A 14,889-nucleotide genomic window follows, 5' to 3' on the forward strand; every position below is an offset into this window, starting at 1 on the left:
GTATCCAGGCTTCAACTAAGCACAGCTCTAAGAGCCAGAGGAATCTGCACTGACTTAGCTAACACATGGGGGACTTTAATGGGGGGGGGGGGGGAAAGATCAGTAAATTTCAAGATAGAACATATTTTATCTTAATTTGTTTCTCTGGAAGGCACAATTTTAGTGTTTACTGAACATTTCTAATTCACACGAAACTTACAGCTTAGACCTGGGAATGAATATAGGAACTAAGTGGTAGCCCTGCCTGGACAGGCAAAGCAGCCCTGGTTTCTAGTCCTAGAATCTAAAAAAGAAAAACGAAGGGGAAAAACAACAATCATACACTATATATCTAAACAAAACTCTGAAGTCACATTAGCCATGACATCTGTGATGTAATAACTGAAATGCCTACCACTGACGGAAAAACACAATGTGGTTTAGTGCTATCAACATGGTCAAAAAACCCAGACTGGGGAAGTCGTCTACAGAAGGGGCTTTGCAATGCTCCTCTCCACCTTGGCAAGAGGAGTGCAGACTCATTACTGGCCATCACATCCCACCTGTGAGAACAAGCACCCGTGACAGCCCGGCCAGAGACGGGACATCTGTACCAAACTTCCTCCCACAACACCCAGGGAAAATTAAGCATGGGTAGGAAGACAAAGCCAGAGCCAGAGGTTGGGAAGCTCAAGATATGCTGTGGCTGCTGCACACAACTCACAGCTGTGGTCACCCGCCTAAGTCCAAGCCAGTTAAAAATTACAGCATGGGGTGAGGGAGATGTTTTACAAAGGACCAAGGTCAGTACCACGGAGGTGGCAACCACAATCAAACACCAATGTGAGTGTGTGTTCAACTACAATGACGACGACGACCAAAGAACCCCCAAAGCCCCACTCTTAACAGAAGGTCTATAGGCAGCTGATGGGTTGCTGTGGGAAGTCACTTTCTTTGAGAAGTGGCTACTGGTAGACTGCCCAAGCCCCTCTGGATACCCCTACAGCCATATGGATATAAGAAGCACTAACAGGACCCAGTGGCTTATATAAAAACATGTGAACACAAAATTACTTAGTGATAAAAGTAATAAAGTACTGACTGTTACAACGTAACATCTAATAAATGACACACACACACACACACACACACACACACACACACACACACACACACACACACACGGTACCATTCATACACATGACCAAAGTAGTTCATTCAGTAAGGAAGAAAAGATGCCTTGAGCTGATGAGATTTTCTGAGAAGATCAAACTGTTCCGGCCTCGGTAAATACACTAACAACTAGAGTGGGAGAGCTAGGGAACAGGCAGACTGGGCGGTGTATTTGCAGAAGACGTCCCGACTTTGGCAGCACTGCCCATTTAAATTTTGTATTTCATATTCTAGACGGAAGCCCTGTAAACGTTCCTCTACCCTACTAACCTAAGGATCAGGGCTACAAACTAATACCTCCAGAGCAGGTTAATCAGCTCTTCATAAAAAGCCAAGTCCAAAGCAAAATCTATTATTACTTTAGGATACACTCAACTTTTTCCTTTTTGATCTTCCAATCTGCTGATTCTAACAAAGATTAAAATACCCTTTATACCATAATTTTGGGGAAATTTCTGGTAACAGGGTCAAACATATCTAGGGAAAATAGATGGAGATCATGAACTTCAGAATTTTCTCTCCCCATCCCCTTCCAAGTCAAGGCTTTCTACAAAAGTCAACTTCTACAGCACTCCTTAGATTATCACTGGACACAGAACTCAATCATCTGACTGCACTTTAATGCAGCACTATTGACAATCAATATTGAGAATTGCCACTTTTAGGGGGTGGGGTCAAGAATAAAGTCTCCCTGTAGCCTGGCTGGCCTACCCCCACTTCCCAAGTGCTAGGATTAAAGGCATGGACACCACATCCAACTAGAATCAATACTTCTTACTTTGGATCTCCGAAAAGATCAAGCTGGGACAAACTTGAAAGTTACTTCTCAAATATTCTCAACTTTAAAGTTGGTGTAGTTTGAAAATGCTTGGCCCAGGGCACTACTAGGAGGGGTATACCCTTGTTGGAGGACACATGTCACTGTCCGGGTGGGCTATGATGACCTCCTCCCAGCCACCTGGAACAGTCTGCTTCTGGCTCCCTTTGGATGAAGATGTAAAACTCTCAGCTCCCCCTGCACCATGCCTGCCTGGACACTCCCATGTCCCTGCCTAGACGATAATGGACTGACCCTCTGAACCTATAAGCCAGCTCCCATTAAATGTGGTCCTTATTAAGAGTTGCCTTGGTCATGGTGTCTCTTCACAGCAGTAAAACCTTAACTAAGACAGAATACCAATAGTCTTTTGAAAAAGGGGAAAAACAAGTTGTGTGAAGGGATACAATTTGAATAAACAAATACTTGGTGCAGGGTTTGATGATGAGGGTTCAACATAGTTGCTTAAGTTATGGAAAAGTTTGATATTGGTAGTGATCATCACCCACACCTCTGACAGTTTCCAAAGATGGTAACAATTATATTTAACATATCTAAGTAAAGCAGCTAACAACATCCACAAGTAAATAAAACAGAATGACGACTGGTAAAAAGCAATCTGCATTCTACTTGTAAAACTGAATAGTTTAAAAGTTGTAAAGTCCTAAACGACCAAATTTAATTTCTTCTTTTTTTTTAGTGAGGCTAGACAGAGTTTCTCTGTGGAGCCCTGGCTGTCCAAGCTGGCTTTGAATTCAGAGCTCTGCCTGCCTCTGCCTCTGCCTCTGCTGGGTTTAAAGGTATGCACCACCACTGCCCAGATTGAATTTCAATTCTGGTAATAATAAAATTTAATTGGGACCAGGCACCCTGGAATATTCCTGCATTCCCAGAATGGAATATGAAGGCAAGACGGTGAGAGGACCAAGGTCATCCTTTGCAAAGTAGGGAACTCCAGACCACTCTTGGCTACAAAAGTCCCTGCCCCAAAATAAAAGGGGTGAGGGTTGCTCGGAAGCTAGTCTGGTGAAAGCCTCTCCTTCTAGATAAGCACTGAGTGTGACTGACTGGAGAGCCTGCACTTTGCATTCCATCTATTTCCAAACCCTCAAATCCTCTCAAACGAAACACTCTACCCTGTACTAGCTCAACACGTACGTTTTTTCGTTCTTTCTCCCCTTTAACATAGGAAGGTGCCCAGTAGAACTGCTGCTTCCCAGTTCCGGTCTTAATCTCAGTGCCTTCAATCCCGTAACTGCCCCTCTCCAGTCTACCAATCAGAATCAGCAGCCCATGAGCAAAGGGCACTAACTAGGTGTAATGAAGTCACAAGGCACACAAGCCCTGCCCACAATGTGTAGCACTGCACAACTCCTCTAGCCTTAACAGCTTCCTTAGTCGAAAACTACGGTCTCAGATGGAAAGACAACCACACCATGCATGTTACATAACCACGACCAACTAAAATGCTGATCCCATTTCACAGACAGGGTCCAGGGCTGGGGACCTACCAAGGTCACACTTCCTATCAGTGGCAACTGTTTTGCGCCGACACAGCTCTGACACACAGCTCTATCCCGTATTCAGTTGCGCTCCAGCCCTTCAGGCAGTGCGGGGAGACACTCCCCTCGCTTGCCCACCGGTGCCGATCCACAGGTGCCCTGCAGCGTGGTGACCCCAGCCCTTGGAAGCTCCGGGTGGAAGAAGGCCCAGACCACAGGGCTGCTCCAGGGCCTACTGGAACCCCTCACCCATTGTTCCCGGCCAACTCACCTCGGAGGACGCGGTGGCAGGAACCGCTGGGCCGTTGGAAGCGAGCTCCCGCCGGCTCAGTAAGCTCGGCCGGTGGCGGCAGGATCCGCGAAGGCGTACCCGACGGCTTCGGCGCCTCCCCTCCTCGGCAGGCACCAGAGGGGGCGCTTCACCCTCCTCGCGAGACAGCGGAGACCCCGGTGGCGGCGGCTGCGACCCCTGTGACGTAGAACGTTCATCACCCACAGGCAGTTTGGAGGCGGAGAGAAGGCGAGACCAACCCCCCGAGCCCGCGCAGCAAAACACCTCTCCTCCACCCGCCCCCCCCAGCTCTGGGCGCATGCGCCAAACCGCTGGCGCACGCAGGAGGCGGGACGTTACGGCACAGACCCCGGACCCTGCCCTGCCCCCACCGCGGGGGGCACAGCACAAACTCCACAGTCTCAGCCAAATATGCAGAAAGGCTGCCTCAGTATCAGTGGAACCTCACAAACTTCAACAAGTTGTTAGGATTCTCTATGGTATCACGGGAACTGGACTGAGCTCCCAGAGCACCCTGGTCCTTCCGTCTATTTCAGCTGGGTTGACCATCAGGCATTTCTTTTACCCCGCCATAACTCCCTGCGGCCCGCTTCCCTCTTTCTACTCTCGGAAATCTACACTAAAAATGTATCTGACACATCTGCGCCCAAAGCCGAGCCGCCCAGCCTCTGCCGGCCAGGCTTCCACTCTGCACACCACCAGCATCCTGACAGTTGGCCTGCCAAGCTGCCTTTCTCGGGACTTAGTATTTCAAACTTGCTGCAATCCCAAGCATTCGACAAACTGCCCGTCAACACTTGTTGGCCGGCAGATCCACCATGCGGGCTACCTGTACAACAAATTTGAAAAGATTTCCAGCCATCAGCGCTAATATTCTGTTTGTTCTTGGTGAACGGCTCAACTAACAGTTCCCAACGATGTTTTTGTTACGTAAAAGATGTTTAAGTCAAGCATAAACATTATGAAGGTCTATCCGCATCGGTGGAAACCGATGTGGGTGTGGGGCGGCAACTTTGATTCTTCCACCGTGGACTATTTTCCAATAAACTTTTATATGCACACGATGGCACACTAGCTTGTATTAATACCGCACTGCAAATGCAGGATAAAGCAGTTAAGGAATTCCTATGTGAGCGCAAAAAAGGCGCGATCTTCACATTTTCTCTTTTATTCCCTCTGCTGCCTGAAAGGCGGGCTAGGCCCGGATCACGTGATGCGTTCCAACTCCGGGCGGAAGCCCGCGGGAGCGCGCAGAGTCCCGCTGAAAAATGGCTGCTGCATCGGGGTGCACTGCGCCCGCCAGCGGGCTGTAGGGTCCTTGCCACCCCGTCCCCGCTGCTCCCTTACCATGAGGCCGGTGAGTCGCCGAAGCCTGGACTGGACTTACTCCCTGGTAGGTACCGGGCAGAGCGGAGCTCCAGAGCGCCCCATGGCAGGGCCCGCGAGCCGAAGGCAGACTGTTGGCTCGCAGCTTGGAACTCCAAAACCCATTCCTAAATTGAGCGTTCACGCCCTGCCCTCGGCTCCGCCTCTTCCTGGAGGACACGCTTTTCCGCCTCTGACGTCAGGGGTTGCGGGCCTGCTTGCCTCTGGGCTGCACTGTGTTAGAGGCACTGTGATGCCTTTCCACCTGTAGCTGGTTGCGCGGGCTATACAGGGAAAGGACCCAGCACATTGATTTCTTCTTTTTGCTTTTCCTCCCCTCCTTTTAGTTGCTTCTTGCAATCGTCTTGCTCTCTTGGGGATTCGTCATCTATGCATCAACTGTAGCTGCACGACGACAACTACAGAAGGAGTTTCCAGACAAGTTCTTCTGAACGAACTTTTGTAATTCTTAGCAAACACTTCTTTTCCTCAGATGGCACCTATGTAGACTCAAAGTAAAATTCACAATACAAATTTGCGTGTGGTCTTTTGTGATAAGCGTTAACATGCCAATTTTTCAAAATGATCGGACAACCCTTTTTTTTTTTCTTTTTCTTTTTGTTTTTTCGAGACAGGGTAGCCTTGGCTGTCCTGGAATTCACTTTGTAGACCAGGCTGGCCTCGAATTCAGAAATCCGCCTGCCTCTGCCTCCCGAGTGCTGGGATTAAAGGCATGTGCCGCCACGCCCGGCTTTTTTTGGTTTTTCGAGACAGGGTTTCTCTGTGTAGCCCTAGCTGTCCTGGAACTCACTTTGTAGACCAGGCTGGCCTCAAACTCAGAAATTCGCCTGCCTCTGCCTCCCGAGTGCTGGGATCAAAGGCGTGCGCCACCACGCCTGGCTCTTTTTTGTATCAGGTCATAGCTTTTCATTCTAGTGCTCAAACACTTCACATCCTCCTCATGTCAAATCAGTAAGTAAACAACACTGTGACTAAAATGTGTTTTGCATCCTGTTTATCAAAATGGACAGAAAAAAGTAGCTAATAGCTCTGTTTAGTATTTGTCTTTTTACTGTCTTTATTAGTCTCAAATCAAAGAACCTTTGGACAGTAACACGGACAGTGATAACACTCTGAGAATAAGCTTTATTAATTACTTTCCAGGAAACAGATTCAGTAAAGACAGGACTTTAGGAACATACTTGTGCTGTTACACAAGTCTGTTAAGTTTTTAAGGACTCTTCAATGATGTTGATCAGGAAAATCTCTCATTGGTGGAATTACTTCTCCAGTCTCCAGAATTGTATCACCCTAGAAAACAGGAAGTGTTTAATAGAAATTTTTTCCACCAAATATACATTTCATTGTAAATATTGCTCAACACAATAAATGACTATAAAGATACTTTCTTTACATTTGTTAAATTTAAGCCAGGTCTGATGGTGCATTAATCCCAGTGCTCTAGAGGTAGAGGCAGGCAGATCTCTAAGTTTGAAGCTAGCTGGTCTACATAGCAAGTTTCAGGGCAGACAAGACTACATAGATCGACCCTGTCTTAAAACAAACAAAAAACAACAAAAAGAATCCCCCAAAAAGCCCCTTCAAAATTATTTTGCATTTTACCTAAAACATTTCAATTTAGATGCTAATTTTTTTTTTTTTTTTTGGTTTTTCGAGGCAGGGTTTCTTTGTGTAGCTCTGGCTGTCCTGGAACTCACTCTGTAGACCAGGCTGGCCTCGAACTCAGAAATCCGCCTGCCTCTGCCTCCCGAGTGCTGGGATTAAAGGCGTGCGCCACCACGCCCGGCTAGATGCTAATTTTTTACCTGTACTGATTTGTATATGAATCTAAAAAAGATTAATCAAACTATTACATGAGGACTTAAAAATTAAAAAGGCATACTAAAGTGCATATTTAGATGGTAGACTATAGTTCTGAAGCATGGATATACTTGTGAGACTATCTCCACAATCACGGTAATGACATCCTTCTGATTACAAGATTTAGTATTTTATTCCTTCAATCTATTGTCTCAACATCCACCTCCAAGTTTCAAAAATACTGTGCATAGATGGTCACTCTATGCTAGTCCATGTTTGGGCACTGCATGAAAAAGCTAGTTGTGCTCTATTATTCATTTTAATAAGGGCTGGGACAAACAGCCTGGGACGACAGCCTGACTCATACTAGTCTATCCATCAAGTTAATGCCCAACTTTGAGGCTGCCTGGGGTCTGACACACACTGATTACAGACATTTCCTGTTAGTTTGTAAGGCAGAGTTCCAGGGTGGACTGTTAGCCAAATTTGATGGTTCTCCCTAAAAGTGTCCTTTTGCGGCTGGTAACAGATAACTAACATATGCTACTTAATTCAAGTTTGAATTACCATTATGGAGGCTCATTCATTACTCACATAGTAGCAGTCATTTATTGCATTGAACATCCTGAGTACTAGTATTAAAGGCATGAGGGAATTTTTTTTTTAATTACTTTTAGAGCTTACATCTTTGTAACATAAAATTGAAATTGACACAACTGTGTCTTAACTTCACAGATTGAGAACTATAATCATAAAGCCAAAGAAGTTAGAATCTGGAAATAACAGAACTTCAGTTGTTAGCTGCCTGTACATCTACCTCTTCAGGCTCATGCTATAATTCTTGACCCCTGAAAAACCTGGAGGTGCCTTCTACTGTAGGGCAGTCAAGGTCATAAAACAAGGTGGAGACATACAGTATCCACTCCTCATTTTCCACCATCACATCAGCCCTCCTCCTTTCCCCCTATAATGATACACAAACTGCATTTAAGCTGACAGTAAGAAAAGACCATTTTATTCTAATGAACTTGGCAATCACTTGTAGAAGTGGGGAGGGATAACATACAAGCAAAAAACTGGAATTTTGAGACTTACTGGAAATATCCTGGGCTTCGAGCTAACAATGGTGTATGGTTTAGTCTGCAATAAAAATAATTCTGTGTAAGTTACAGGGTTAGGATTTTTCTGAAAATATGGTAATCTTTCCCAAATATTTTTACTTAAGTCTCCAATTTTCCCAGAACTCTGGGCGCATATTAATTAAACATCTCCACTTAGCTGTCAGAGCTCCAACTTGTGCTCTCAACAACACAGCATCATATTCCAAATGGATCAGATTTCTGCTCAAAGTTTCACAACCCTCAAAAGAAAAAGGATGGAGTCCTTGCTGTGACCTCTAAAACTCAGCAGGACTCACACCTAGAAAATCATTTGACTTTCTACACTCCCTCCCTTATTGTCCCTTAGTCACAATGGCTCCTTAGCTATTAGTCCAATCAATAAAGCCTAGGATGTCCCAGGGCTTTTGTGCTTCCTCTACCTGAAATACACTCCTGGTTATCTAGTTTTTCCCTCTTCTCATTCCAGTTAGGTACCTTTTGCTATCACCTCTGCAGAGAGGTCCAATTAAACCAGCAGCTCCCGGTCATGCTCTATTCTTTCACCATGCTCAATCTCCCTTTTAGAGAACTGAACACCTCCTATAACAACATATGTCTCTTACTCATGTGCTTACTGCCAGTCTCCAAGACTAGAATAAGCCTTTCGCGAAGCAGGGACACAATCTGTCTGCTGTGTATACTGCTGTACCCACGTTTACAGTGCTTTGCATACAAAAAGAGGCACTTAATATATAAATTTGGATAAATAAACTCATAAATCATGTATGTCTACATAAGATACCATATCAAAATATTTAAAAATTATTGGCATGATGTAAAACATAGCATTATATAAGGCAAGAGGGCCAAGATTATGAGAGAAACTAAGACTATAATATGAGGAAAATAAAATATCTTTATTATATGAACTGTGGCCAGGGCCAGTGAGATGCTTCTGGGTAAAAAGCACTTGCTACACAGGCCTGGCAACATGAATTTAATCTTCAGAACCCGCATGAAGATAAAAGGAGACAGCCAACTCTACAAAATTGTCCTTTGACCTCCCACAAACACATTATGGGACATCTGTGGCTCCCATGTACAACAATTATACACATCTTTAATTTTTATTTTAAAAAGAACTGTGGCCAAAGTCAGGAAGATACTAAGATGTTTTCCAAGAGATGTCGAATGCAGTTACTGAAGCAAATGTTACTGTAATGAAGCTGCAGAACTCCCCTAAACTGACCAAGAGGAAGAATAAAAGGTATGTGGCTAAGACCCTACCAAACATGAAATGCTGGGATATGTCCACTAGTGGCTAAGAAAGCATGAATCCCTCAGAGTAGTAGCTACATATTAATGTCTCTTTTTGCCAAACCAATACTACAGTTTATTAAATATGCTTCTGCTAGAGGACAAATGTATTTTCCATCTTAAGACAACTTGGTCATAGAGATGATAAAGGAAACCACACTTAGTATAACTAGATAAATGCCAACTTTTAAAAGTTGGGACAGGACTGGAGAGATGGCTTACACGTTAAGAGTACGTACTAGGGGCTGGTGAGATGGCTCAGTGGGTAAGAGCACCCGACTGCTCTTCCGAAGGTCCGGAGTTCAAATCCCAGCAACCACATGGTGGCTCACAACCATCTGTAACAAGATCTGATGCCCTCTTCTGAAGTGTCTGAAGATAGCTACAGTGTACTTACATATAATAAATAAATAAATCTTTAAAAAAAAAAAAAAAAAGAGTACATACTACTCTTCCAGAGTTCAGTTTTCGTCCCCCACAGTGCTTGGCTCACAGTTGACTATAACTCTAGTTCCAGGGACATCTGACTCCTCACCTGGCTTCCATGGGCATCTGCATTCATGTGTACATACCCACAGAGATATAGACACACACACAAATACACACACACACATATGGAAAAATACATTTTTAAAAATGTAAGTAAGGGTAGGTAGAGAAGGGAAGTGGATCTGGACAGAGGGGGAGAAGAGGTGACTATAATCAAAATACATTGCAGTTCTATGACGTTCTCAAAGAACCTATGAAAAACAGGTAACCAAAAAAGAAAAAGTTGGGATGATCCATATTCTACCCTCAGAGTGTTTATGATACATAAAATAATCAGGCTACTTCTAGGACTAACCAATTAGGCTCAGGATTATAATGAAAATGTATAATGGACACACTTCTGATTTAAAGTTGAATAAAAAAATTGCTTCTTAGAGGCACCACTGTACCATATAAATACCTAAAATTAAGACTAAACAAATAAATTTATAAATGGATCTAAAGCCCTTAAGAAAATGTGATTATATTTGTAAGTGGAATTGTCTTAAGAATTCAAATTCAACTAGTTCAAAGATGGTAGGGACAGAATAAGTCTGTTCCTATTTTATCAGAAGCATGGTAGTTTAACTAAGGTAAAAATACACTTTAATTTAAAATATAAACTAACAAACTAAACCCCCAAGTAACACTGTGCCCAGTTCTGTACATCAGCCCTTTTGGATGGCTCAAACCTGCCCTGACAGAAGGCAGCGTTCTTTTCTAGGAATGGACCTGCTACAACAGCAATGAAACAAGACGGACAGTGACATGAAAATGCCCGCGGAGCTGCAAGTGAACATGATTCCCAAGCCCATTAGTACAAGAGTGGCAACCACTCTCTGACCCTCAGAGACATGAACTGTTGGTCACAATTTGATTGTGGCAGAAGAGTTTTCTGCTGGTTTCTGAAATGGAAACAGCCCCATTGGAACCATACTGGCACCTACTAATCTTCATGCACCAGGCATGTAGGCAGCATGGACCCTCCAGGGACTATTATGCAGCATGTAATCCAGATCATTTTGCCTTTTCCCTGACTCCTAATTAGTACCTAACAGCCTCTAGCTAACCTGCCCGGTGCAGCATCGCTTCATGCACGCTGTGGTCAATGCTTCTCTACATCCCCTCTCAATCCTCATGTCTTCTCCCGTCTAACAGTGGAGAAGTCTGCTGGAGTGGAAGCTCATGGACGTAATCCGTTGAGAGGAAAGAGAGCCAGAGTTAAGGCTTGCAGTACATATGAAACCAAGTCTCAATACACGCACAATAAAGGGTTCCCTCAGCTTGTTATACAGTTAGCTCACCTCTTCTCCCTAGATTTTGAAACTTTCCTAAATTGGTCTCAGCTTATGGGGTCAATAGAGACCCTTTAGCCATGTCCTCAGTCTAGAGGACATGCTCATCACAGACTTTCTGTCTGTCCTTCCAACTGGCCTAACTTGTTCCTGCCATAGTCTCCCTTGAATTTGCTGTTATACTTACTTTTATATGTTCTTTCTACAACAATAAAGAGGACATACTAGGCATTCCATTCTTATTGCTCAAAGACTCTATTGTGGGCCAGGGAGATGGTTAACAGGACAAAGGCTTGCTGCTAAGCCTAACAGTTTGATCCCTGGAGACCACAGGGTAAAAGTACAGAACCCAAGTTCTTCAAGCTGTCTTTTGGCATTCTTTAACCTTCTTGACCTTAACACTTTTGAAGGTAACAAGCCAATAATCCTGCTCCAATGGAACGTTTTCTTCCAGTGGACTTGCTTCATGATTCCTTGTGACTGCATTCCGTTTATGTGCACTGGGCAGGAATATCAAGAAGCTGAGATTGCTGTCCTCTTGCTGCATCTATCAAGCAGCACAGTTTCTGTCTGCCTCATGGCTGAGAACACTTAGATGCTGCCTGCTGCACTGTAACTTAGAGAGAGCCCTGTTTCCAGGCCTTCTTAATGGACATACTTAGTGATCATGCATTCAAACACACGCCCACATTCACATTCGTGGTTATTTCTCCATCTACCTATGAATACACAGTAATAACTATGAGTTCATACAAATACTTCCAATTCGAATTCCATTCTCCAAGGTGTTCCCCTGTTCATGTAAGTAACTCCATTCAATCAGTGCACTTATTTGATCAAGCTCCTCCCAGCTAACAAATGTCCTGTCACCATCACCACACCTTGTGAGGTTTAACCTCCTCACCTTATTTGGGTTCTGATGTCTTACTCCACCTCAGGTTCCGTACCTGACTTCCTTCTCGAATCCCAGTATCCTATCCCAGGCTGCTGGCACTAAGGCTCCCAAATGGGCATGCTCAGCCTACTCTAGCAACTCTCACGGGACACAGAACACCCCATTTACACTATTTGAGTTCCAACACGCCACACCACTGTTCCCTCTTCCACGATATCCCAGGACCCGCATGCCCTTCTCCTACTGCCTAGGATCCAACTGAGCGGAACAACTATACTGTGCTGTCCCTTGTCTTTAAACCACGGCAAGGAGCTTTAGTCAACCCATGCAAGATCTTCCCATGAAAAAGTTTGAGGTTTTTGGATTGTAAAGGAAGAGAATTATGAAAAATCAGATAAGGACAAGGAAAGGGAACTGAGACATGGCAGACTTGTTGGAATGTTAGCACATAACTGCCTGGTCTAAAGAAGCAGCAGAAACCATCTTTATACCTGTTCAGGACTCCAGGGTTAGATAGACATGCTGATCGTTTAAACACTACTTCAAGGAAATGCATGGCAAAAGGTGTAAGCTAGTATAAGAATAATCTTTTGATTTCCAAGTTTTGAAATTACTTGTATATAAGAGTACTTATATTCAATTAAACCTTTACCCACCCACCCCCCCCAAAAAAAAATTCAAAGAACTTTAAAATCAGCTTAGCATGGCATATTATTTTCTGAGTACAGCACAGCCACAGGAAATTATTGGATAATATTTAAAATAAGTTCTGTAAAGCATACATTTAAAGCATACTTACAGCCATATGATATTTGACGTAATAGTGAATAAACCACATAGGTATAAGCACATGAGAAACAGCGAAGAGACTGGAGCGGTACGCCTTAAAGACCTGCGGGGGAAACACATACAAAATAAACAAACATCTGCTCTCTACAATTTTTTTTTTTAGATTTATTTACTTTATGCATATAAGTGTTCTGTCTGCATATATGCATGTGTACCAGGAGTATGCCTGGTGCCCTCAGAGCTCAGACAGAAGAAAGCATTGGATGCCCTGGAACTAGAGTTACAGACAGTTTTGAGCCACCATGTGCATGCTGGGAACCAAAACTGGGTCCTCTGAAAGAACCAAGTGGTCTGAAGCAGTCACCTCTACAGCCTCACCTCATCCCTCACTTTTATTTTCCGTTAGTTTATTTTGAGACAGAGTCCCAAGCGTTAACCAAGGCTGGCCTGCCTCCCTTTGCAGAGATCCTCGGCTATCCTCCTGCCTCAGCCTCTGGAGCTGTTGTGATTACCAACGTGTGCTGCTTACTCTCTCTAGCACGAGCTACCTTATTTTTCAATGGGTGTGGAACAAAAACCAAACCAACCAAACAAACAAAAACATTCCACCACCACCACCAACAATGTGTGATAATTATTTTACAAATTTCTAAATGGAACATATTTCCTGACAGATTGGGGCTGACCTACCTATTTCAGTATTTTCACTAACTCTGAGGCTTCCTATAGAATATCCATAGACTCTAAGACTTAGAATAAGCACCATTCTGCAAGACATAAGGCATTCTTGTTCAAGAAACCAACCAACCAACCAAGACTTTGTACTACTACTACTTCTACTGGAAGGAGCTGAAAGCAATTCCCACACAATATTCCCTACTCGTCACTGATGTGACTTAATAGCAGACTCCAAGAAAATATCTGGAATCCTTACAATAAAAAGCAGTCCTTGAGTGAACGGTTTTTCTGCATGGAGGTCATGGAATGCAATTTAAAAGTAACTAAAAGTGTGTTAAACGTACACAGTGATGCGTAGAAAGGGAGCTTTTGAGTCTGACAAAGCATACCAAATAGAACCCTGTCTTCTGTTGCGATCCCAAGAGGCTGTACTATACCAGCTGGCCAGTCTCTAGCACCTCAACCCTACACACTGCGTAAGTGTTCTCAAATACTGAAATCACAGCCTGTGACCTCAGTTAATTCTGACCAGTTTAACCCGAGGAAAGGTATCTACACTCGAAAGAACTGCATGTGCAGCGAGCGTCTTGTAAAACCTCAGACCCGACTTCTCAGTACACCTGACAGCCACAGGGGATCATCCGAAGCCAACCTGCTCCTGGACTCCAGACCCCAGCCCTGAACTGTAGCGACTTGACAGCGTCTCCGCTAAACCGGAGCCCCTGGACTGATTGTCCCTTGGGGCCCTCCCGGGTATGCGGGCTCTGGACAGGGTCGGGCCTTGATGGGACTGAGAGGAGTGGGCTGGGGGCCTTGGCCCGGCTGCGACCCGGGGTGGGAACCCGGACACTCATCACTCACCATGTTCTTCCACGCGGCCCCGTCCCTCAAAAAGTTATCCCAGAATCGCTCCAGGGGCCACATCCTGCGCGGGGGCAGCACAGGCTCCCGGGGACTCAGCTCCTGGTCCTTCAGCCATCGTCTCCTTAGCTCCCGCAGCTGCTGCAGCCGCAGCTTCTCATCCGGCGTGTACCCCGACATGTCGCCGACGAGCCTACACAGGACGGGTCACTGACGCACCCCTCCCGCTCCGCAAAGCGACCTTGAGGCGCCTGGGAGCGGCGCACAGTGATGGTGTCACACCAGCCCCGCCTCTGGGGGCGGGCCGACTCCTTCGCGGAAAGCAGGCTCTGCTCATGCGCAAAGCCCTCTCTCAGACCCTGGGTTTTAACAACCTGGGTTAAGTATGAGCTCAGGAAGGTCCCTGAGTTAAGAACTAAGTGGGCGGTGTTGGAAAGTGTGAGAAGTCCTGGGGCTAGGGTTCAGAGAAAGAACTTG

General features: G+C 44.9%; 3 protein-coding genes across 3 annotated transcripts in view; 1 reads left to right on the forward strand and 2 right to left on the reverse strand.

Annotated features, from left to right (window-relative positions):
• Topors (TOP1 binding arginine/serine rich protein) overlaps positions 1 to 5,354 on the reverse strand; it is a 10,463-nt gene extending 5,109 nt beyond the window's left edge. The window contains exons 1-2 of the mRNA XM_021159807.2: positions 5,111 to 5,354; positions 3,743 to 3,940 (exon numbers count right to left, since the gene is read on the reverse strand). Coding sequence (XP_021015466.2) covers positions 3,743 to 3,940; positions 5,111 to 5,113 — 201 coding nt within the window. The 5' untranslated portion in view covers positions 5,114 to 5,354. The remainder of the gene's footprint in view (positions 1 to 3,742; positions 3,941 to 5,110) is intronic.
• Smim27 (small integral membrane protein 27) lies at positions 5,006 to 5,666 on the forward strand. The gene is made up of 2 exons (XM_029476479.1): positions 5,006 to 5,156; positions 5,476 to 5,666. The coding sequence occupies exons 1-2, from the start codon at positions 5,112 to 5,114 to the stop codon at positions 5,578 to 5,580; spliced, it is 150 nt and encodes a 49-aa protein (XP_029332339.1). The 5' UTR covers positions 5,006 to 5,111; the 3' UTR covers positions 5,581 to 5,666.
• A 588-nt stretch (positions 5,667 to 6,254) lies between these two features.
• Positions 6,255 to 14,685, reverse strand: Ndufb6 (NADH:ubiquinone oxidoreductase subunit B6). The gene is made up of 4 exons (XM_021161131.2): positions 14,413 to 14,685; positions 12,884 to 12,976; positions 8,045 to 8,089; positions 6,255 to 6,439 (listed from the first exon to the last, which is right to left on the reverse strand). The coding sequence occupies exons 1-4, from the start codon at positions 14,590 to 14,592 to the stop codon at positions 6,371 to 6,373; spliced, it is 387 nt and encodes a 128-aa protein (XP_021016790.1). The 5' UTR covers positions 14,593 to 14,685; the 3' UTR covers positions 6,255 to 6,370.
• Positions 14,686 to 14,889: the final 204 nt, after the last annotated feature.

Source organism: Mus caroli, chromosome 4 (genome assembly GCF_900094665.2).
Source record: "Mus caroli chromosome 4, CAROLI_EIJ_v1.1, whole genome shotgun sequence".
In the NCBI taxonomy this organism is placed as follows: Eukaryota; Metazoa; Chordata; class Mammalia; order Rodentia; family Muridae; genus Mus; species Mus caroli.